The sequence below is a fragment of the Crocuta crocuta genome, unplaced genomic scaffold (assembly GCF_008692635.1).
Source record: "Crocuta crocuta isolate KB4526 unplaced genomic scaffold, BGI_CrCroc_1.0 scaffold207, whole genome shotgun sequence".
Classification (NCBI taxonomy): Eukaryota; Metazoa; Chordata; class Mammalia; order Carnivora; family Hyaenidae; genus Crocuta; species Crocuta crocuta.
In genome coordinates this window covers 790285-815147 of record NW_027531996.1, presented here as the reverse complement: position 1 = coordinate 815147, position 24863 = coordinate 790285, and the positions used below count along the sequence as shown (strand labels likewise).

The 24863-nt window shown below is 36.0% G+C and overlaps 1 protein-coding gene across 5 annotated transcripts in view; it reads left to right on the top strand.

Moving 5' to 3' along the window:
• PTPRC (protein tyrosine phosphatase receptor type C) overlaps positions 1-24863 on the top strand; it is a 123670-nt gene that overhangs the window by 77639 nt on the left and 21168 nt on the right. For all 5 annotated transcript variants that reach the window (XM_077775148.1, XM_077775147.1, XM_077775149.1 and 2 more), the window contains 7 exons: positions 1925-2044; positions 7446-7604; positions 9227-9438; positions 12904-12964; positions 21158-21266; positions 21949-21983; positions 24669-24778. In XM_077775148.1, coding sequence (XP_077631274.1) covers positions 1925-2044; positions 7446-7604; positions 9227-9438; positions 12904-12964; positions 21158-21266; positions 21949-21983; positions 24669-24778 — 806 coding nt within the window. The remainder of the gene's footprint in view (positions 1-1924; positions 2045-7445; positions 7605-9226; positions 9439-12903; positions 12965-21157; positions 21267-21948; positions 21984-24668; positions 24779-24863) is intronic.

Here is a 24863-nt window from a genome sequence, read left to right as displayed (position 1 = left end):
CATTTTCAAATTGGTTATTGCTACTTTACAAGCATACAATTGATTCCCTGTATTGAGCTTGTCGTCAGTCACATTACTGAACTTGTTTATTAATGATAATATTATAGAATTTTTGATAGAACATACTAAAGTTATTCTAAATTTCATATGGAAGGAGTTAGGTAAGGACTAAGGGAGCTGCCTACTTCTGCCTCCCAAGAACCCTTCAATACAAAATCACAAGAAGAGAATTAAAGTACATTATAACTATGTCCCCAGCATACCTAGAAAAAATTAATACTTTTTGAATAGTAGGTGCTAAAAATTTTTCAATTCTTATAAATCAATGTAACAAAATAGAAATGGGGGGAATATATATATATATAAGTGTAAAGACAATTCAGTGAGGGAAAGGTTATTTTTTTCTCAATAAATGATCCAGGTATCCCTATAGAAGAAAAGATGAACATTCTGTCTTTACTTCTCAACAAATATAAAAGTTAAGTCAGTGATTTACAAACCTAAACGCTGAGATTAAAACTATAGAATGTCTAGACAAAGACATTAGAAAAAGTCGCTGCTACTTTTGTGTAGAAAAAGGTTTCTTAGGACACATAAAGCAAGAATTTTATAAATTTTATAAATTAGACTTCATCAAAATTGAATGTTCTGCTCTTCAAATAAAACCATTAAGGAAATAAAAATAATCAAGCCATACATTATGGCTTGATTAGAAAAATATTCACAATTAATTTTCAGCAAAAGAAATTTCTTCAGAATATATAGAGAACTCTTCTAAATACAAAATAAGGCATCCAGTAACCAAATTAAAAATAGGCAAATATTTTGAACATTACTTCAAAAAAGAAGATATGCAAATGGCCAATAAGCATATGTAAACATGCTCAATGTCATTAGCCATATGGGAAATGAAAATTTAAACAACTATGAGAAGATGATGACACACCCACTAAAATGGCTAACGTTAAAAAGACCGACAATACTATTTGTGAATGTAAAGTAATAACTCAGAAATTTTACTCTAGGTATTTATCAAAGAGAAAAAAAAAATCTCTACACAAAGACTTCTATACAAAGATTCATAGCAGATTCACTCCTAGTAGCCAAAAGTCTGGAAACAGTCCCAATGCCCATCCCACCAACAGTTAAGTGAATAGATAAAATGTGGTAGATCCTTACAATGGACTACTGCTCATGAAGTAAAAGAACTAACTATTGACACATGTAACAACATGAATGAATCTCTAGAACGTTATATTGAGTGCAGTATGATAGACATACAAAAGCACTCACTATTTGATTTTACCTATGTGAAGTGGGTGAAAAAACAAACTGAATCTATAGTAACAGAGAGCCATTCAGAGGGTGCTTGGGGATGGGCAAGGAATGTGAATCGACTGGAAAGTGGGACAGAAGAAATTTGGGGGGATGATAGAAATGTTCTATATCTTGATTGTGATGGTGGTTATTTAGATGCATATATTTGTCTAAAGTTATACATTTTACCTCAAATTGGTGTGTTTTAATGTAAATTGTACCTCACAAGTTGATTTAAGCATTTATTACATTCTTCATCTCAAATTGGAAATTTCCAAATAATGACCGTTAAGTTTATTAGTACTTCCAGTGCCAGATTTTCAGCACAGTGAAATCTAGAAATCCCAAGATACCTGAACAATAATAATACATATGAGAGTATTCTCAGACATCTTTAGGTCAGTGGAATGCTTCAGCTCCACAGTGCCACTAGAGCTATATTTCCTATGTTAAGTGACCTCTAAAGCAAATTTAATAAGACCAGATGTCTTTCTTTTAATTTCATAACTAACTCATAATTAAGATGTGGCTGCTGATAATCATAATTATAATATGAAGAATGTTTTCCCATGTTTTATTTTTCATATTTCTTTCTTATTTTTAACAGGTCCAAAAGAACCTCAGAATGTTGAATGCAGTGCTAAAAGTTCAACTGAAGGAATGATCACCTGGGCAAGCCCCCAAGATTATTTTGATAATTATTCTCTTTGTTTTGTGAATATTTCAGGTAATTTGTATATGATTTAATTTCATGTCAGGAAAGATAAATCAAGAAGTGGAAAGCACTAGAAATGTGGATTGAACTAGTGAGCAACAACACAAATATGATGTCTCGTACAAATATGATGCATTTAGTATTGCTTCTACTCACTATGGACTCTCCTGCTTCTGACATGACTAAAGTCCAGAATACCCCCAGTATTTTCTTGTCTTTCTCTATCTGTCTTAGCTCCAATCTTTACATGCTAAAGCCCGGAAAAATGAAACCTCGGGAAGATAATACTCATTATTGTCTTCCAAATATTATATGAGTTGCACAGTTTGAACTCATTATTCAGGCCCACAAAGAAACAAACAAATGCCTTTCAAAGTTTATTCCAGGTGATATACACAAAATATTGGGTGAATAAAAATGAACATACACCTATTTAGCCACGGAGGCCAGTTTGATGGCAGGTGGAATCTTGGATCATGGTTGTAGTTAAAGTTAAACTTTACAGAAACAAATGTAATCCAAATGTAGTCCAAAAAAATGTGCTATGACAGTTCAACCATGACTCCTCCAAATGAGAGACTATTTAAGAAGAAAAACATCTCCTGGATAACTTAAAGTATCCAAAATGCTTGAAGAAAACTGTGAGCATCAGTGGACCCTGTCCAAGCAGACTCAGCACATGAGATAGCCCGCTTGCCTGTCTTTTACTTGTAGCTTAGAGAAGGTTTGAGCTTAATAGCCTACAGAGTTTTATCTCTTTGTTTGCTGGGAAAGAAACAGACATAAATTTAATATTCTGAACTTGCTTGTCTTCAGCACGTTACTTTAGATTTTAATAAAATATTGTTTCTGCTGGTTGTTTGAAGCTTAATAATAAAATTACTAAAGCAAAGTTAAGTATACATGTAGTTTTCAGATTAGCATAAGAGGACTCAAAGGCTATGGAGAAATACATGCCATGTATTTGATGCTGTGGTGTTTTCAAGTTAGGTCTATGGGAAAGGAAAAATGGAAATTATAGGAAGACAAAACAGCAAGACCATTAGATACTTGCTGCTTCATCCTTCTCTAATGTACAGTCTCTCTTGGCCTGGATTTTGGAGGAACACATGGTGTGGCTTTCTTTTCTCTTCTTTGAATCTTCTTCTCAGTAGGCCTTGCTGTATTCTTCCCTTTCCATGTTCTTTACTAGAGAGTATTTTGTATGGAAGAGTATGTGGTAAAAATTTATAAGCAGGGTTTATTGTTCCTTTGCATTCTGTACAGCTTTTTAAAAGTCTTCTATTTTAATAATCAGGTTAATGAGGATGTAATTAGTTATTAGCAATCTGAAAGCTCTGTTGTACTTTAGTTTTATTTTCTTTGCAACAAGTACAGCTCTTTTTTATTTAGTGCTACCCAAGTGTATGGATATCTAAGTATAACACTTGAACAGAACTGGGGCAAGAGAAGGTGGAGCTGGCCAATATCAGGCTATGTGTGTCCTTTCCTCCAAAACTGTTGTTTGGTAACTGAATCCACCCTCTGCCCTAGATCGTGTACTGATTGTGCTTACCAAACCTTTTGGAACCAGCCAGTATATAGTCCATTCTCTCTTACAGCAATCAAAATCCACTCCTCATGCAAGATATTCTATTGTTCCCATTCACCTCAAACATGTGCCACCAGATCCTTTCCCTTTTTATCTGAGTCAGAGAGCTGATAGGGTCCTAACACTATTAAAGCGATTATTTTACCTACTTTCATTATTTCAAATAATATCACTATTAAAAATCCACAGGAATAGTCTATGAAGTACTATTGCAGCTTGTATTACTTTTAAATTAGGGATTGCATTTGATTTCATTATTTTCGATCATTTCAGTGTCTCTGAAGGCTAGGGATTGAAAGAGGAGGAAAATGTAACTAGTATTTGTTTCGTTTCCTCTGTACTTTGGATGTTTTTATAATGTTTTGAGATTTTGTTCGACATTTTAGTAATAACTCTGAAAGAGGAGGTGCATAAGTGTGTTCATAGCTCATATGACACAACTGAACACCACGGACCTTCAGATAAGTGTTCAAATTTAACAGCTTGAAATGTGCTCTTTTTGCTACTGTGTTTTTCATGTTTTTTTTTTTTTAATTTTTTAATTTTTTTTTCTAGGAGAGAGAGAGAGAGACAGCGTGAGCAGCGGAGGGTCAGAGAGAGAGGGAGTCACAGACTCTGAAACAGGCTCCAGGCTCTGAGCTGGCAGTCAGCACAGAGCCCGACGCGGGGCTCGAACCCATGAACCGCGAGATCATGACCTAAGCGAAAGTCGGACGCTCAACCGACTAAGCCACCCAGGCACCCCAATGTTTTTCATGTTTTTAACATTAAATACTTTATGGAACTGAAGTATTTTATATTAACTTAAGGATGCTGAGTGACAATGAAGTTCCCTCACTAATGGGGAAGAGACTTCTATGCTTTGTTGCATTCAAATTACTATTTTAAAAGGTTACTGAAATCAAGGGTGCCTGGTGGCTTAGTTGGTTAAGCGTCCAAGTCTTGATTTTGGCTCACAGTTCATGGGATTGAGCCCCACTGTCAGTGCAGAGCCAGCTTGGGATTCTCTCTCCCTCCCTCCCTCCCTCTCTCTCTCTTTCTCTGACCCTCAACCCCCCTCCGCTTGGACTCTGTCTCTCTCAAAATAAATAAATAAATATTTTTAAGAAGTTACTGAAATAAGTGTGCACTCTTCAAGATCACAATGATGGTGCTGGAAATTTTGTGTAATACTTTTTTTTTTTTTAAGAAAACAAAGTTACTTCTTTTTCTTCCAGTACATCAGGTTTATATTATTTGGTTATTTAGCATAGTGTTCAAGAAGACACTTTAGAGTAGTCTAGGTAGTTAATGAGTTTCTTGAAATATTTCTAAATACATTTTTTTAATGTTCATTTTATTTTTGAAAGAGAGACAGTGTGAGTTGTGTCAGTGAGAGAGAGAGAGACAAGGAGACATAGAATCTGAGGCAGACTCCAGGCTCCAAGCTGTTAGCACAGAGCGTGATGTAGGGCTCAAACTCACGAACGGTGCGATCATAACCTGAGCCAAAGTTGGACATTTAGCTGACTGAACTACTCAGATGCTCCTCCTGAGGTATTTTTTAAAAACCAAAGAAGTGGCAAGTGAGGAAGACAGTATCTTTCTAACCCTTTCCAGTGCCACATTCATGACTTGAAGGTTAGGCATGTCTGTGTTGCTCTAAGAAAAGACATTTCAAGCACTACGTCACATAAATTTTCAGTGTGTTCCATACAGCTTGTGCTTCTGCTGTCAGAGTCCCTCCCCAGCAAAGGTGTTCAAACCCATGGAGGAGGCAAGAATATTCATGAAATTATGTTGCCATTTCAAACAAAGCTTGAAACTCTTTGCAATTGGAAGTGAACATTTTGAACCACCTTTCTAAGCACTGGAGACTTTAATCCCCAAACAGCAATATCTTTTGAACAGCATACTCTTCAAAATCAAATCAACGTTTTGACTTATGAAATTAGCTGAGATAAAATCTTCATAGAACTACATAAGTGAATCATTTTGATACAGAATGATTGTCAGGTTACATATGCAAACATACAAAATTAGGTCACTGAATGGAAGTCAGAGTGACCTTGAGAACAGCATTTTGAGGCTTAGATTTCAGCTGAGTAAGAATTTGGGCATTGTTTTCGCAGTCACTTCCCACATCGGGAGCTAGCAGGAGCCGTGAGTCAAGGTGTGTTGCCTGCCCCTCTCTAGAGCTCACACTTTTCCTGCCCTCAAAGAGAACTCTCACTAGGACAGGGGAGAATTGAGCTGGCAGGTGTAAATCAATTAACTCCAGCTTTGGAGATTTCTGAGAAAATAGACACTTAATCAGGTTAGATCAGTTTATCTTACTTCTTATTTAGCATGCCATGGTGAGGTAGAGATATCACTGTAATCTCCATATGATGAATAAGTAACAGAAAAGAAATTAGTACATGTTAGAATTTTTCTTATTCTGTTTCTGCAAGTCCATAAGTACATCAAGCAGGAGCGGAGAAGTGAAGTATCCAAGACCAAAACACAAACAAACAAACAAAAACCTTGCCCCCACTGCAAAACCTTGTCCCTTCTTCCAGGCCAGACAGTATGCACAGTGGTGACGATGAGAGCCTCTGGTACCTCCGTGCCTGAGTCCCATCATGGCTGCGTTCTTCCTTTCCCATGAGATCATGGACTGATTGCTTAGCCAACCTATAGGGTTGTGGTAACGACTAATTAATTCATGTAACCATGTAATACAGTGCTTGGCACACTGAGTGACTATTCATTGTTTATATCCCCATCCTCCTCCCCCCCGCCTCCTCCTCCTTATCATCATCATCACTATTATCAGTGTGTCTGCTATCCAGCATCATGCTGCCAACTCTAATCTTCCGTTAATACAACTTGATTGATGCTGCATGGCTACCTGAATGTCAAAACATATTTCAGCCAAGTCCTATCTCTCATATGCCCTCCCGGCCAGAATCTGCTCTCCTAGCCCGCATTGTTCCCATATTCAAAATGCTCCTTCTTGGGGTGCCTGGGTGGCTCAGTCGGTTAAGCGTCCGACTTCGGCTCAGGTCATGATCTCACAGTTTGTGGGTTCGAGCCCCGCGTCGGGCATCTAGCTGATGGCTAGCTCAGAGCCTGGAGCCTGCTTCAGATTCTGTATCTCCGTCTCTCTCTGACCCTCCCCTGCTCATGCTGTCTCTCTCTCTCTCAGAAATAAATAAAACATTAAAAAAATTTAAAAAAACCAGAATGCTCCTTCTGTCACTTGTAATGCTTTCTTTTACCCCTTACACCAACTCAGACACACTCCTTTGTCAATGAGCAGCTCAGTCTCCTACCAGTGTGCAATTTTCTCTCTCTGTTGTTGCCCTTTGAATTACTTAGTGCTTAAATTAGTATGGTAGATTGGACCTAGTTATTAGTTTTCGAATGGATCCTGTGTGTAAAATCCATAAGAATAGCTAACATCAATGTTCAAAGTTTGAAGGTTAGGTATTAGAAAAAGGCTCACTAAAAGATAATCTTTCTAAAACAATACAACTCAAGGCTTTCATAAGTATCACTGTGGGCTCTTTTCTCAGAAAGGAAAGAGACCACCTTCACAAGTGTACTAGACCTTATTGAATATATTATGTTCCAAAGCAACTATGTGAGACAGTAATTTTTGAATATTTGAATTCTAGGAAATGAATTTGTTCAACACTTGCTGATAATAGTATGTATAGTACTTCTGAGCACCAGGGATATAATATGTATTAATTCTTCAGTTTAGAGTCAGTTCAAAATGATTTAATGTAGACACCAAGTTAAATATGTGACAATTTTGAGTTTTAATGACTTAAATGTTTTCATTTTTTTCTTAAGATCAATATTGCAGCATACTGGATAAAGAGAAGACCATACATAATTTTCCAAATTTGAAAGCTTTTACAGTATATTTTGTGTCATTAAATGCTTACACCACGGGAAAAGTGCAACGTGATGGACCTGTTGTGAGATGTAAATTTCAAACAAACCCAGACAGTAAGTTATAAGCCTTGATGCTTTCTGTGAGTGACGAGAGGCAAAGCATGAACTTTTTAGTATACAGTCCATCTTTCTTTATGCTTCATTGGGGAAACACATTGACCTGGCACATTTATTAACATCTAAGGGATTATAATAATTTAAAATACAATAATGTTAAAAACTGCTATCCTGGATTCTCAGTAGTTTTCATATATAATCATAGAATTGTAAAAATGAAGCTTGAGGGCATATTAACGGGTATAATTTTAAGATTTCAAGCAATTTAAGCACCTAACCAACATAGGTAAAAATGCATTATCTATTGTTTCCTTTATTATCTAGAACTATTAACTGCCAATGAAACACCTAATAACACCTCACCCACAAAGCATTCACTTCCTAACTTCTGCTTACCCACTAACCTTATAAAACATAATATCTTATTGGCATTTTCTTCTCTTCGGTACATCAAGCTACCTGTTTTATTTTATGGCACATTTTTCCATTTGAAGTTTCCTTTCAAAGGCATTTACCTGTTGCCACCTGTATGATGTCTCCATAGTTTCCAGACCTAATGCTAGATCTACCTCCAAGGTGGATGTTAACTCCATTAAGTCAGGAAAGAAGAAACGCCCCTGTGTAAGGCATATCTGTAGTCCAAAGACCTTAGCTGGCACCAAGTTCATAAAGAAAAATTGTCTTATTCAGGGCTGGATGTAGAATGCTACTCATGAAATTTAATGTAATTTAGATTCTGGTTTTAAAAGTCTAGATCCTTGAACTTTATGGTTTTGCTATTTTCCTAAATTTCTGTAAAGTCATAGAAAACAAAGATAATTTGTTGCTGTTCCTAACGAATGCAGCCAGGTAGGTGGTTACTAGGATAATGTAATCACCTCAGGAATAGGGGAACTGGGGGCGCCTGGCTGGCTCATGCAGTAGAGCATGCAACTCTTGATCTCAGGGTTATGAGTTCAAGCCTCACATTGGGTATAGAGATTATTTAAAAATAAAATCTTTAAAAAGAAGAATGGAAGAGCTCAACGGTATGTGGACCTTCATAACCGCACCCCCCCCCAGCTTTCTTTCTCTCCCTGCTCTTTTCTTCCCCTCTTCTCTACCCTCTCTTTCCTTCTATTTTCTAATTGTATATGCTCTCCTTATGGGGTGGCATAAACTCCCTTGACTTCAAGTATAACATATATGCTAATATTCTTTGAATGCTTGGGTAGTTTATTTTTAGATGTTTTGTTGCAGCTTTTTGATACATGCACTATTGTAAGTTTCATCATCCATAACCCCCAAATTAATGTTTAAAATAATTTATATTGGGGGCGGCTGAGTTGCACAGTCGTTTGGGCAACCTACTTCAGCTCAGTTCACAATCTTGTGGTTTGTGAGTTTGAGCCCCACCTCAGGATCTGTGCTGACAGCTCAGAGCCTGGAGCTTGCTTCAGATTCTGTGTCTCCTTCTCCCTCTACTCCTCCTCCCTTCATGCTCTGTCTCTGTCTCTCAAAAATGAATAAATATTAAATATTTTTAAATAATAATTTATATTGTACACATATATTGCCAAGTGGTTTAAATATACTTGTACAAAGTGATTAAAGTAACAGAACTTTCTTCATTTTGATAGAGCCAACCAAAGTCAAGAACTTACGTGTTTCTCTGAAGTCAGATAATAGTATGTCTGTGACTTGTGATCGTCCTGTGGACTTGAATGGCCCCAGTAATGGCTCCTACTATCTGGAAGTCAAAACTGGAGATGCCTTGGTTGAAAATGATTCATTTAAAGTTTGCAACTTCCAAGTAGAAAATCTTCAATATTCAACAACATATGAATTTAGGGTAAGATTATAATTTCTATACTCAACTATAGTACTGATATACATTATAGTGATTATTATGTCATACTTAAGTAATACTAAGACTGATCGATGCTCACATGAGCTTGAGAAACTCTGTGTCTAACGAAATCACACTTTAAAGTCTTAAATGTTTGATTCTGAACTTCTTATCCTTAGTTCTAAGAACAATGGTTTCAAGCAAATATTTTGTTGGAATATTTTTTACCTTTAATGTAATTTACTTACGACAAAAGTATTGGGCCCGTGTCAAGAACCACAACATTTTATGCACAGTAGATCATCACTTTGTCCCCAAAAGTTTTATTAATCTTGACTTTTTATCTTTACTAACATGACATTCAAAATATTTTCAGGTACACTGAGGTTAGAAAACAGTAGAAGTAAATGTTAGGAAATACCAGTGAACATGGAGAATTAAAAAGAAAAAAAACCTCATCTATAAGCTTACTGTCTACTGATTACATCTTATGAATCTGCTTCTAAAATGGAAAAACTCTATCTTTGTTCTGGTTGTAGGGAAAAACTGCACCTCAGTCTTCTCTTGTGTGTTCTTCTCTGTGAGTCTCCTGTAAAATTCGCATGCAACACCACACTTTGGACGCTTCTGGTTGCCAAATTTGTGTGGAGGTTTCTTCCCACAGTAAGCAAGTCTTTGTGGCACCAGCTGGGTGTCGTGCAATTTAATTGAAATCTGACACTATCCTGGAGATAGTGGCAGATTCCACAGGTTGAGGGTTCAGTCCCACAAGACTGTTCTACCCCACTTCAGACCCAACTGAAAGTAGTTGGTCTCTAGGTTACACTCAACTTCTGTCTGATTTGGCTACAAATCAGGGGTTCCTATGACCCTTTCCTCAGGCTTAGTTGCTGTTGCTCACAGAACTCAGGCTCACTTAACATACACAACTTTTCCTTTTATTTTTATTCAGTTGGATCTGTCAGTTGCATTTCTGATTTAATGAAAATTTCAACAGTCAATAGTTGACTATTCAAAATAATGTTGGCAATTGACCATATATATACAATTTTATAATCGTTCTTGTTTGGTTGTTTAATCAGACATACTTTAGACTTTATCATATGTTTTTATTGTACTATATTAGATGATGCCATGGTTGTGATGGCATGATATGATTTACTTATATGATGAATTCTAGTGATAGGTTTTGTAATTATAAACCATGTCTCATTCCAAGAAAAAAGTCTTGCTCTGTTATTGTGTATTATTTATTGAAAGCATTATTGAATTCAAAGGCTTAACTTTTTAAGTCTTTATGAATAGACATTCATAAATGAGATCATTCAATAAGTGGATAGGGATGGTGGGCATAGGCATTTGGTATAGGTGTGGGCAGGAATCATTAGTATATTTTGCTATAAAAGTTGTGCTAACCTGATAAAGCAGATTAGAAAGGAATGTGGGTTTTTTTTGTTCTTTTATTCTTTTCAGACATTTTACACTTTGTGAATGTGTGATTTATATTTTTCCCATAGTCCATAGAAAAGAAATATTTTGTTATTGCATATCACGCACATAAAACTTCATCTCCCATTACTTTTCCAGCACCCATTAAGCTCTATTTCTTTTCAGTTTCTTTTCAGTTTCTCAAGTGCACCTAGGATTTACTTTCTATAGGTACTTTACCTGATGTTCTTCTTTCTTTCTAGAATTTTCTTTTTCCATTCATCAATATGATAGGTTATTCCGAAAAAATATAGACAAACATCATATTAAAATATAACATTCAAATTCAAATTAGTAGATAACTACTTAGTTATTCATTCTTTTCCCCAGCCTTCAAAAGATCGTCTCTTGTTTTTTTCATTGCATGCACCATAATTCATTTTAATGTTTCTTTCTGTCTCCACTACAACATTTATGCCATCACGAGGAACCAATCATTTTAGCTTTATTTATCATTGTGATCTCTGGTTAACAGATTGATAAAGTAATTTTTATCATTGCTCATTTATTACTTTTCTTTTTGTAGATTTACTTTTATGTTCTTCTGATAATTTGAGATTGAAAGTGGGTTTTTTTAACCAATTTCTTTTGTTTATTATTTAAAAAAAAACAAAAAAAGAAAAATTAAAACTATGAATTGTCCTTTGGTAAAATTTTGACTATATCCCATGCTTGTGTTATTTACTGCTAATTTTTCAATGACTACATAAAATTTAATAAGTGATATTTAGAGTAGAATGTTCTGATTATTATTTCCCAAGAATTTATATTGCAATTACAAAGAACTTTTAATTTATCTGTTTGTTTTTTTTTTTAAAGAGAGTGCTTCTACATTTCTAGTGCTTGGATTTTTATTGCTATTAGTTATTAGCTTTTAAAAGATAATTAGCTTTTACAACTTCTGCCATTTTTAAATATTTATTTATTTTTTATTTTTTAATGTTTTATTTATTTTTGGGAGAGAGAGTGCATGCAAGTGGGGGAGGGACACAGAGAGGGGACAGAGAATGCTAAGCTCTCAACAGTAAGCCTGATGAGGGCTCGAACTCACAAACCACGAGATGGTGACCTGAGCCAAAGTCATACGCATAACCAACTGAGCCACTTCGCAGCCCTACAATTTCTGTTTTTTTGGAATTTATAGAGTATGCTTTACAGTTCAATGTACAATGAATATTTATAAATATTCTGTGACTACTAAGGAAATTATATATCCTCCAAAGGGTAAAAACTTAGATATATATTGTCCAAATTTATCACGTTTATCTTTCAATGATATTACTTGGACTTGTTTTACCTAAATTTGTTTTTTATTTTGCCAAACAAAGTCTCTTATTGCTTTCTTATTCTTTGCAGTTTCCTTTGTATAATTAAATTGTTTTGGCTTTATTTGTCTTCAACATTATGAGACACAGGATGTATTAGTAGTTAGGTTGATACTGTAGATTTTATCCTTAATCACTTGGGGATATCAATGTTTATCATTTTAACCCTTGTGAACTAAATATCACTTTATTATAAGCATCGTGATAATAAAAATAGTTTCTATTTTCTTTTACAAATTGTATGTTCATTTTGTGTGTAACTTTTATAAACAGTATATGGTAGTTTCTCTTTTAAATAAAATGTAAAGATATTAGCCTATCACTAGGGAATTATAACTTTAAGTTTGAATATTTTGATGTGTTGGAGTTATTCCTTCAGTTTCACTTACTCTTGCTGATTATAAATATTATTATTGTTGTTGTGCTAAATAAGCTAAGATTTCTTTATGTCTTTTCCACTATTACATATTTTCTTTTAAAAACTATTTGGTAATAAGATATTGACATAATCTTGAGGTTTCCATTTTAAATTAAAGTTAACCTGTACACTTTAAATTAAAATAGACAGCATTGTATGAGAAATAATGTATGTGTTTCATTACGATACATAAATTTACATTAGAAAACTTTTTTCTGTTTTATTACTGGAATTCAGGTCTATTATTACAACAACCACTATAAAGGACCTCCAGAAATTGTGTCTCAATCAACAGCTTGTAAGTCATTATGTGGCTATTTATTATATTATATTAAAATATACATTAACACTTACAAATCTTTGTTATTTTACATTCATGCTTATATTTAATTATTAAATGTTTATATATTTTCCATAAACATAATATTTTACATTTTCTGAAAAAAAACCTGTATAGATGAATAAACCACAATATTTTTTATTTTTAATATTTTACTTGAGTGTAGTTGACACACTGTACTACATTAGTTTCAGCTGTACGATGTAGTGATTTAACTCCTCTTCAATTTATCCTATGTCACCACAAGTGCAGCTACCGTCTATCACCATACAGCACTATTACAGTATCACTGACTACATTCTTTCTGCTGTGCCTTTTATTCCTGGGACTTACTCATTCCATAACTGGAGGCTTCTCTCTCCCACTGCTCTTCCCCCATTTTGCCCTTTCCCCACCTCTCTTCCCTTTGACAATCATCATTTTGTCCCTGGTAAAATACAGTATTTAAAATTCAATGAAGAGTTTCAAGTATTAAAGGATTGTGGATTTCATAAAAACAATTTATAAGAGGATATATCTGTATACACTTCAATTATGACTATGTTTATGACATTTTTCATGATTGTTGACAAATAAGTTTTGTTTTGCGTACCAGTTTGGAGACTGTTACCTATTTTATCTTATTCTGTCCCTCAAAGCTAAGTTTGGTAGAAGCAGGTGTTAGACACAAATCTGTCCTGATTTACCTAACTACAGCTAAGATAATCATTGCTTAATAACAAGAAAACTATTTAATTTTTTATCACTATTATTTTAAATATATTATTTATATTTATATATTTATAAAAATATTTTATTTATATTGAAATAAAGTTGGAGATAGAAAAAAATCTCTTAAATTTAAATGTCATTATAATAATGAAAATAACAGCTCTGTGTCAGCACTCCCCACTCCTTGTCCTGGTCACCAAAGCAACCACTTTTCACCATTTCTGTTTTCAGTTCTTGTTACAGTATCTCTATATGTGCAAAGAATATTAGCTGCTCTTCTGTCTGATTTATTAACATTGCCCATAAATTTCATCCTATGGAGGAAGAAGACAACACACTGTTTTAAGTCTTTCAGGTTGTTAGCCATTTGCATGTTTATAAATTAAATTAAGTGATTTAAGTCTCTGTGTGTACCAACTGTAGACAGTTTTTTAAATAAGTTTTAAATGTTTATTTATTTTTGAGAGAGACAGAGAGTGAGCAGGAGAGAGGCAGAGAGAGGGAGACACAGAATCCAAAGCAGGCTCCTGGCTCTGAGCTGTCAGCACAGAGCCCAGTGTGGAGCCTGAACCCACGAACTGTGAGATCATGACCTGAGCTGCAGTCAGGTACTTAACTGACTGAGTCACTCAGGTGCCCTGACTGTAGACAGTTTCTGATGCTATCTTTGCAATGTCTGGGTCTTACTCTCTTACACACATATGCCTGTGTGCAAGCGTTGATGCTTTATTTTCCAGAGTCTTTGAAAAGAAGAAAGATATAAAAGCTTATGTTCCAAAGTGCTGTCCAAAGTCCTCTGTAAAGTTGCTATTCTTTCTGCTAAGATTTATTAAATAAAATCTCCTAATGTATTTTAATATTCTAATTTTTTATGTTTATTTATTATTGAGACAGAGAGAAACAGAGCATGAGTCAGGGAGGGGCAGAGAGAGAGAGGAGACACAGAATCTGAAGCAGGCTCCAGGCTCTGAGCTGTCAGCCCAGAGCCCGACATGGGGCTCAAACCCACACACTGTGAGATCATGACCTGAGCCAAAGTCGGACGCTTAACTGACTGAGCCACCCAGAGACCGCTTAAAGCTCCTAATAGTAAATGTCCACCAAATTCAACCAGATAGCTTTGATTTTATTTCCATATAAATACTTTTCTTTTATAATTCCTTACAATAAAAACAGCTCCATTGAATTTTTTTCCTGATTATGCAGATAACTTCTAGCTACAGCATCTACTCTTGGGGGTCATAGACTCAGTCTGACATTTGACACTCACTCATATCTGAATAGGCCAGATATGACGCCAGTTCACTCAGGGAGACACAGAACAGGAAACACAGTGTGCCAGCAAGGGAGTGGCAATAGTCATAGCAGTGCACATGGCAGTCCCGGAACTGTTCTGTGACCCTCCCAGAGGCAAGTGAGATGTCAGAGAACCAGGTCACATGTGTGGGGGTGGTAGCTGCCCTTGCTCGGAAGTCCCATGTTAGGGAAGGAGTCAGTATTTCTTAGAATAGAGAGTAGCTTCCAGACATGAGAGTAGCTTCCAGACATGACAAAAGGATGTGCCCAGAAATAAGATGTGCACTGCATTACTCCACTCAGGAAGACCTTAAACTGTGGCTTCCACCATGACACTGTAGATCATACATACACCTTCCTGTCCAGATACAGTTTAGCAATCAGGGATCATTTTCACCATTGGCGACGTTGCCTAGGAACACAGCTAATATTCCACTTTTATTAGATTTCCATGTCAGTGGAGCTAGAGTGTTATCCCATGGTCCCTTTTCCATAAAGCAGAAAAAATTTTATTGACTCTTCACTCACAATGGCATTTTTATAAGAAGCAAATGATAGAATGACTTGTTATAGTAATGTCTTCACCAGGCGAAGTCTCGGGTTGTGACTTGCCAAGAATACACCTACTAGAAATGGATCGCTGAGCATAAGATTTCATTATCCTCACTTTGACAACATTCCTGAGAGAGCTTCTGGGGCCCCTTTCTTCCTGTACTGATTTGGACTACCTAGGTGTACAGCTTAGCTGCTGTGGTAAAATTTTCCTTCATTACTTTCCTGTTTTAGAATTGCTACATCTGGGTCCCATTTGTTTTAAACAAAATTACCGGTATATATTCTCTAGCGTAAGAAGAACGTATTCTAATTCGTGCACTCAAAAATGCAATGCTTTAATTCTACTCCCGCACTTGATCCCTACGTTGACCTGGCATAGAATTCCAAGTTTAAAAATCTAGTATTGAGGGGCGCCTGGGTGGCTTAGTTGGACTTTCGCTTAGGTCATGATCTCGCGATTCCTGGGTTCGAGCCCCGCGTCGGGCTCTGTGCTGACACCCAGCTCGGAGCCTGGAGCCTGCTTCAGAGTCTGTGTCTCCCTCTCTCTCTGACCCTCCCCTGCTCACGCTGTCTCTCTCTCTCTCTCCTAGAAATAAATAAAACATTAAAAAAAATCTAGTATTGAAAAAGTATTTCTGTTTTGTTCTCGTGCATCCATCATTCCTTTCAAATGCCATCCTGTTTCTCATTCTTTTCTGTATTATCATAGTTTTTTTTTCTCTTGGGGACTTTTAGGCTTTCTTCTTTATTCTTGGTCTTGCATGAGTCTTGTTCACTTCTTTTCTTGTATACTATTGGACTTTGTGACCTGGAGACTTCTACCTCTGAGAAATGTTTTTTCACTCCATTTTCTTTTCGTTCCTGTAAGTCCTTCTGGAGCTCCCGCTGGTCACATTTTTGAACTCCTAAGTCAAATTATTATTTTGGAATCCTCCTTTTATTGTTGAGGGTTTCTTTGACAGTTTGGTTCTTATCAGCAGTTTGATCAAAGTTATGGCGAGACAATAGAGAAGATTGATTAGAAGTTCTGTGGCTCTTAGAGAGGCTGTTGACTGAGGAGATTCCCTGTATTATTTATGATTTGTTTTCTCCAGTACCATTTATTATCTCTGGAAATTAATCAATGTACTATTTCCTGTAGTAGGGTTACAGTGTGGGAGAAATGGTTCTTCCCACAGTAGGGCAGAGGGACAGGTGTCCAACTATTTCATAGGCAGACGTAGACTTTGCCCTCCTAATTTCAGTCCTGGGCTTCATCCCTGCTCTGTTCTGAGTCTGAAATTACGTTGGGTCTCTTAACCTATTCCATTTAATTTTCTCAGAGAATAAACTTCTGTCTGCTCCCTCAAGGGCCTTTTCAAGGGTATTTCATTTTTCTGTAACTAGACATTCAACTACCATTTATGGTCCTATGATTTGTTTCCACTGTATATGTGCCTCCAAATTTGAGACTCAAGCATTCCTGGTAACTGGTATAGATCCCATGCAGTATGGTCTTTTGGTGTTGGCTTTCTCTCCTTTATTCTCCACCTTCCAAAACTTGCTGAAATCTTTCTAACTCTAGTTTCCCTTCTCCCATTCTAGCTGGCATTATGGGTCTATGCCACTGTCAGGTCTTTAAACTAGCAGAGTTCCTGGAAAGAAGGGAGAGAGATGTGTTCTTAGGTCATGAGATAAATCTGAAGGCTTGGTTGTTTTATCATTAATAAGTTTATCAAGGCTACTTAATGTTTCTGTAGAACCAACCCAAATTAATTGCTCTCGATTGGAATGCTTACTCATAGTCATTTGGGGCAGTTTCTTGCAAAACCTCAGTTCAAGGTGTTCTATTTTTCTAGTAACATGCTTTCATTTTAGTAATTTACTTGAGGTAGATGAGTTTAGATGATTGCCCCTTTGATGAGGTTTTTATCCACAAATTCTGGAAACAATCATGTCAATCAATATATCTGCCACTAATCACGGGTATATTGATAATTTTAGTGAAAAGAATTTGAGAAAAACACATTGGGTCATTTTGGAAGTCTATTGCAATAAGAACTTCTTCTCTAAAGTATTCAATACAACCCATATAGCCTCACAATATCCTTTTAAATAAGAAAAAATCATTCCCATTTTATAGATGAGGAAATTAAACTTAGATAATTCAATCAATTTATCTTCTGTTATGAGTCAAAAAAAATGGTGGAGCCAGAATTCAAACTCAAGTCCAACATCTGCTAGTCTCTATTTGAAATTAATTTTCTATATTCAGACTCTTAAGATTTCCAGTTACAGACATTTTGAACATGAGGCACCCTGTCTCTGGCAGCTGTCTGTTTAGCTGTGTCATTTCCATCTTTCAGGTTATAGAAAGTCTCATGGTCAAGAAGACTGCTACTGAACATGTAGATAGGTTCCCCTTACTTTCTTTCCACCCTACTCACTTTTTCATAAATCTAAGGAAAATACATAATTATTTTATTTGTTGGTTTACCTGTTTAGCATTTGTTTCCCCTTCCCCCAAAAGAACGAAGATTTCCTTAGAACTGGTAACTTCTCACGCCTTATATTCTGTTGGATCCCTAGAGACTATGCTAGTGTAGACACATAGCACTTGCACAGTAAGAATGGGATGAATGAGAAGTACCAATGAATTAATGTAATGACAGATGCTTTAACAGATAAACCTCCAAATCCCAGTGACATAACAGAACTGAAATTTATTTCTTACCCTATACCAATTGGTAGGTGTCTGTGTGCATGTAGGTGGTGGGGTTCTGTTTTACATATTCATTCAAAACTTCAGACTGACTGACATAGGGTTTGCATTTTTCATATATGGCTTCAAGTTTTGCTATGGCTGCCAATATCCATACAGCCACCTGGAGAAGAGAGAGTGTAGCATCTCTCCAGAGGGTTTAAACGCTAGGCGTACCTCACTTCTACCTTTATCTCAGTCAATGTAGTCAATGGCTACATTGAACAGTGGGTAAAGCCGATTCAGAAGGAAAAGAAAATAGGTGTATTCAGATTCTGTGTCTCCCTGTCTTTCTACCCCTCCCCCGCTCGTACTCTTTCTCTATCTTTCAAAAGTAAATAAAAGTTAAAAAATTTTGAAAAACATGATTTAGGATGACTGAATTTCAATTTCCTCATCTAAAATAGTAAGAAGATCAATTCCTTTCCTATCTACATTAACCATAGCAAACTGTAGTAGCAATATTTAACACTGGTGCATTACTCTATATCCCCTTGATGTCCATCTACAATGTAAATTCATAATCAATCATTATGATCACTCTTGAAATTATTCTTGAATGCTTTGATCCCATCAACCACCCAATACTCAGATCCAACAGCTTTCTTTTTCCTCTCCTGCATCATTATTTCCCTTTCGTGCTAGAGAAGTCTAATTAGTATGCAATTGTTAAAAGCAAACAACAACGACAATATTTCTTTTGACACTATTTCCTCTTCAGCCACCACTCTATTTCATCTCCACACACACACACCCCCCAACAGTAAAGCTCTATGAAAGAGATTTGTATTTTGACTGTCTCTGGTTCTTCTGCTATTTTTCTTTTGGGCCTGCCTATTTCACTGAAGCTACTCTTGTCAAATTCAACAATGCCCTCTCTGATACTACATCAAAAGGTCACCTTCAGTCCTCATTGAATTTGACTTATCAGCAACATTCATCATAGTTGATTACCCCCTCCTCCTTAAAATACTTCCTTTTAAATTGGCTTCCTGTACACACTCTTGATTTTCTTCCTATTTCACTTGTTATTCTCCTTTCCTGGTTCTATCTTTCCACTCTAAGCTTTTAATATTGGAGTGTTCAAAGACTTAGTCTTGGTATTTCTTTCCTTTCTAATTTTAATTTCTGGGTGAATTATTCAATCTTATAGCCTTAAATAACAGCTCCATGATGAAGATACTCAAAATTTATGTCCCGTCCTAAACTCTTTCTTGAAAGACTTATGGTATCAGAGTTCCAGATTTGCACATCCAGCTTCCTATTTGGCATCTCCACTTGGATGTATATTTTTTCAAACTCACAAATCCAAAAGGGAGCTCCTGTTCTCCGCTGTACCCACAATCTTCCTCATGTCCATTAATTATAACTTCATGGAACTATTTCTCCTCACTCTAGAGTTACTAACCTGATATGAACCACTGTCATATTTTGCCTGGATTATGGCATTCTCAACAAGCAGTCATAAATGAGTGTAAAATGCATAGTCAGAGTATATTCCTGTTCTGCCCAAAAATCCTGCAAGTGCTGCCTGTTTAAATAAAAAAATAATGTATCATTAACATGACTTCAAGGCCCTACCAATCTGGCCCTTGCCTCTCCCCTCTCCCTGTCATACTCTTAGGTGGCAGCTCTAGCTACTCACCCTTCGCTGGCTCCACTTCAGTTGCAGGGGCATTCTTACTATTCCTTGGACATGCCAGACATGCTCCTTCCTTTGGGTTCTTGCCCTACCCTTCCTCCGCTCAAACATGCAGCCTCCAGATATCTGCTTAGCTAACTCTCTTACCTGCTCAAGTCTTTATCATCTTCTAACCAACTTTACCACTTGCTTATTTATTGTGTGCAGGTTAAGTGTCTTCACCTCAGCAGGTCGGTTCCATGAGGACAGGGATCCTTGTTTTGCTCTCCAAGGTGTCTTAAGTAACTAAATCGGTGTTTGGCATACAGTGAGACTCAAAACTATTTTTTTTTAATAGTGAGTAATTAGTCCTTATATATCCTAGACACCGTGCCAGTGTTTACTGTGAATCAACTCATTTAGCCTCATTTTTGGAAATGGGGAATGGAGGCACAAAAATAATGAAGATTCTAGCCAAGCCGCCACTTAGGAAGTGGTAGAGATAGAATTTAGAACCTAAGCAGTTGATCTCCAGAAGTGAAGCCCTAATTTCACTGCATTCTTTCTGCCCTTTGTATATGAAAAGTAAGAGATATTAATACAGGGCAAAGGATATTCCCAGTATGTTGTCTTTTCTCTGCCCTTTCTCCAGGAAAGGGTGTGGTTTCACCTTAAACCTTGGTGAACATTTACATGAGGATAAGGAATCCTAATGGTAGAATGAAACGATTTTGTCCCTCCATTAATTGCTTTTATACTTCAATGAGTAGGTAAGAAAGTTTGTGTGGGACAGAAGACTTTCTGATCTTTTTGGGAGGCTATCCACTTATGCACATAAAGTTAAACCATATGAGTTTCTCTCTGAGATTTATAATAGCTAGATTCCCTCTCTGATCCCTTCAAAATGGAATGAGTGAAAGAAAGAGAATAAATCGAAGTGATAAGATCACATAAAAGAATAGTTTTTTTGTGGAAGAAAGGAGAGTTTCTCTTCTATATTCTGATTGCTTTCTTAAAATATAAGATGTTTTTATTTGTTTTGGATAATATAGACAAACTACAATATCAGGAATTTATTGTGTTTGGTTTTATTCTAAAAATTCAATTTTTGAAAGCCTCAAAAGACATGAACATATTAGAAATCAAAGTACCTTAAAGGTGATTATTCAAAGAACCCAGCAAAGTATTTGACATAATAGTCTCTCTTCGTGTGTTGTTTTGTATCTAGATAATTCTAAAGCACTGATTGGATTTCTGGTATTTCTGATCATTGTGACATTCCTAGCCCTGCTTTTTGTTCTCTACAAAATCTATGACCTGCGCAACAAAAGATCCAGGTAAGAGTTGATTTCAAAATGAAAAATAATAGTAATAATGATGAAAGTATCTGTCTATGAGGCAAGTTTATAACCAGTTAAGTAAAGAGTAAGTAGGATGAAGTCCAGTTCATCAGGGAACTTTTGATCAAAAACTTCGTGAGGTCTTGTTGGTTTGCAGTAAATAGTAATATTGTCTACACTGACTAATACTGCTATAGATTTGTTAAAATAATAACATAGGAAAAGAATATGTATTTATTCTTTTAGTTCAAAACGGGTTAAAAGAATGTAGAAATGGTAGAGGCAAAAAGAAAAGAAAGAAGTATCTAGGGAAGTATATGTACCTCTTTGGCCAGGAACAACTACATTTTATGCAAAACAAGAATTTTAATATAAAATAATTTAATCACTTATCTGAGTTTAGCAGAAAACCCTTGGCTGATTTCTTACTTTTTTTTTCTTCCCCTCCCATTCTCCTCCATCTCCTCTCCTCTTCTCTCCTTCATTCTTTCTTCCTTTCCCTACCCATCTCCTTCCTCTTCCCCAATCCTCATTCCTCCCCTCCTCCTCTCCTTTCTTCTCTCTTTATCCTCCCTGCTTCCCTTCCCTCCTTTATTGAATACATTCATTAACTATAAATAGAATCCCAACTGAATTCTGTGTTTCTTAAAAAATACACTCGTGTTTCTTATTTTCACAGCGATATAGATGAACAGCAGGAACTTGTTGAAAGGGGTAAGTATACAAATTTTTACTGATGAATACCTCTCTCATATTTGAGTCTATTCATTTTAAGTAAGAATTCAACATTTTTTATCTAACCTAGACTTCCTCTGTTGATACAATAATGAAACTTAAATTCATTTACCTATTTATTCAATCAGTAAGTACTATGAATGTCCCAGTGCATGCCAACTATTGTGCCAGCGCTGAATATATGACAGTGATCGGCCACTGACTCTCCTCTTAAAGGGTTGAAAATCCAATAGAGGAAGAGAGAAATATTGACAAATATGACAACAATTTGGTAAATGCCATAGTGGTTGAATGTGTATGTTTCTAGAGAAAGACAGAAGATAGAAGACTGTGAGTGGCAAAGGCTGGCCTCTAAGTCATTTAGGATTGTGGGGACACATTAGACCAACAAATGAGGGAGTGGGAAAGCAGATGAAAAGTCATATAGAGATAGAAGTAGTAAGTATGCTCAAGTCCCTGCAAGGGAGGGGTAGTGGCTGTTTCCGCAAAAGGCTCATTTAAGGACATGACAAAAGATTGCAATTTGACTTAAGAGAGGAAAAGAAATTCCCCATTTTCCTCTTCTTTTTCAACTTTTACATTATTTCTTTATTTTTTAAATGTGATTTTTGATCTATTAAAGGGGACAGAGGTAAAGATTGAAATTGTTTACAATAATAAAATGATTTGTCTCCTCATATTCAAGACGGGAAAAATGTCAGAATACTTCTGTCTTATTTTAACTTATCTCTGAAAGGTTTCCCTCTGCAAAAGCAGGTACCAAATCATTAAGCAAAAGCTTTAGGATTGGTTCTTTGGAACTTCTCATTGACTTTATTTTCCATTCCAAAATGTATCACTACTCGATTTTGCATTAAATATTTTATTTGTTTGTTAACTATCTTCCCTTGACTAGAATGTAAGTTAGGGATGCAAAAGTAAGAAGTTTTTTTTTTTTTTTTTCTCATTTCCCTGCTCTATCCCCAGTACCTATGTGAGTATGTGGAATTCAATAAACGTCAATGAATGCATACATGAATGAGAAGAAATGTTCTGAGGATTAGTTTGGATAGCCTGAGGGAAAAATGAAGAGCACAGAGTAACAAGTACCTGAGCAGAGAAGAGGAATCAATTTTGAGGTGTCAGGGCAGACTAGGGAGTGTCAAAGAAGCCTTTTATCTCAAAGTTCATACTAATTGTCCATTGGCATGCATTAAAACTTACCCAAACCCTATAAAACCTCAAAGGTGACCCTGAGTTCAGAATGAATGAATACCAGAGATTCCCAACAACCCAAAGAAGTGACCGTACATGGCCAATTTGATAACTGTATTTGGATGAAAATTTCTGAAGGCAGTAAGATAAATATGCAACCTTAATGGACATCTACTTTCACATGTGATGGAGAACATTGACATGAACAGCAGAAACATATTTTTTATGAGGGGGAGGCAGTTTATATTCTCTTAATCTTCTGAAACTGTTGCTTTTTAGGAGCCATACACAATTACGGTTAATATGTATTTTTACTCCTTAGTAAGCTATTAAGCAAGGGTAGCATATAAAGTGTTTCATAACACTTATGAAGGAGGCATAAAAAATGAAAATGATTTGTTAGTAGCTTAGTGTAAAGGGATTAGCAAATTAAACTGAGTCCTGAGTATAAGGATATTAATCATATTCTCTTATTTGTCTGTTTACAAAATTTCATGATAACTTTTTAAAAACTTTTTTTTAATTATTTTTTTAAATTTATTTCTGAGACAGAAAGAGAGACAGCATGAGCAGGGGAGGGTCAGAGAGAGAGGGAGATACAGAATCTGAAGCAGGTTACAGGCTCTGAGCTAGCTGTCAGCACAGAGCCTGACTCGGGGCTCTAACCCATGAACCATGAGATCATGACCTGAGCTGAAGTCAGATGCTTAACAGATTGAGCCACCCAGGTGCCCCCAAAATTTCATGATAACTTAAACAGGGAAATAATGAAAGGAAAAAATAGTAACTATAATATAGATAAATAAGTATGGTAATTGTTATATAACATTATGTATTCAAACTTTAGCATTTAGTCAATGAAACACTAATAATAGTATTAGATTTTTTTTAACAAGTAAAGTTACATGCTCTCATTTGTATTTCAGAAGACTAATTTGTAGCAGTTTCAAAGACAAATCAGTATGGGAAACACTAGAGATAAGAGAGGAGTTAAGAAGATGTAGTTACAAGGATGTGGAAGCCTGCCTGCTCCTGAGCACTGGCAGAAGGGATGGAAAGTACCCAGTAACCTACTGGATGTGGAGAGGGAGGGAGAAATCTTGTATAACTGTGGAAGTTTGCATCGTAAATTAGTTTGTGAATGGTGATCTTGTTTACTGAGATTTGAAATACTAGAGTAAAGGAAAAATGATTTTTGCCATGGGCATTTTGACTTTGAGGTACATCTGGGATAACCGTATGGAAAATCTGGGAGATAGTCTGAAAAGTTAATATAAAGCCCAGAAGAGGGCTGGAACACAAGGCTTAGGAGTCAAAGGTGAATCTTTGTATGTGACTGAGACTTTCCAGGTAGTATGTGTGAGAAGAGAAGAAGTGAAGGATTAATCCAAGCTATAAATTTAATGAAATTTGTATGAACACTTGAAAGATGGACATAACCCTAGTCATGAATCCTTAATATGTTTAAAGATGATGAAAAACAACTGATGAGTGTGGAGCCAATCCATGCAGATATTTTGTTGGAAACTTATAAGAGGAAGATTGCTGATGAAGGAAGACTGTTTCTGGCTGAATTTCAGGTGTGTGCTTCTCTTGATACATGATGAGAAATTTACTCAATTATGAGGACAACTCCATTTTAAATGTATTCTATAATGATTTGCC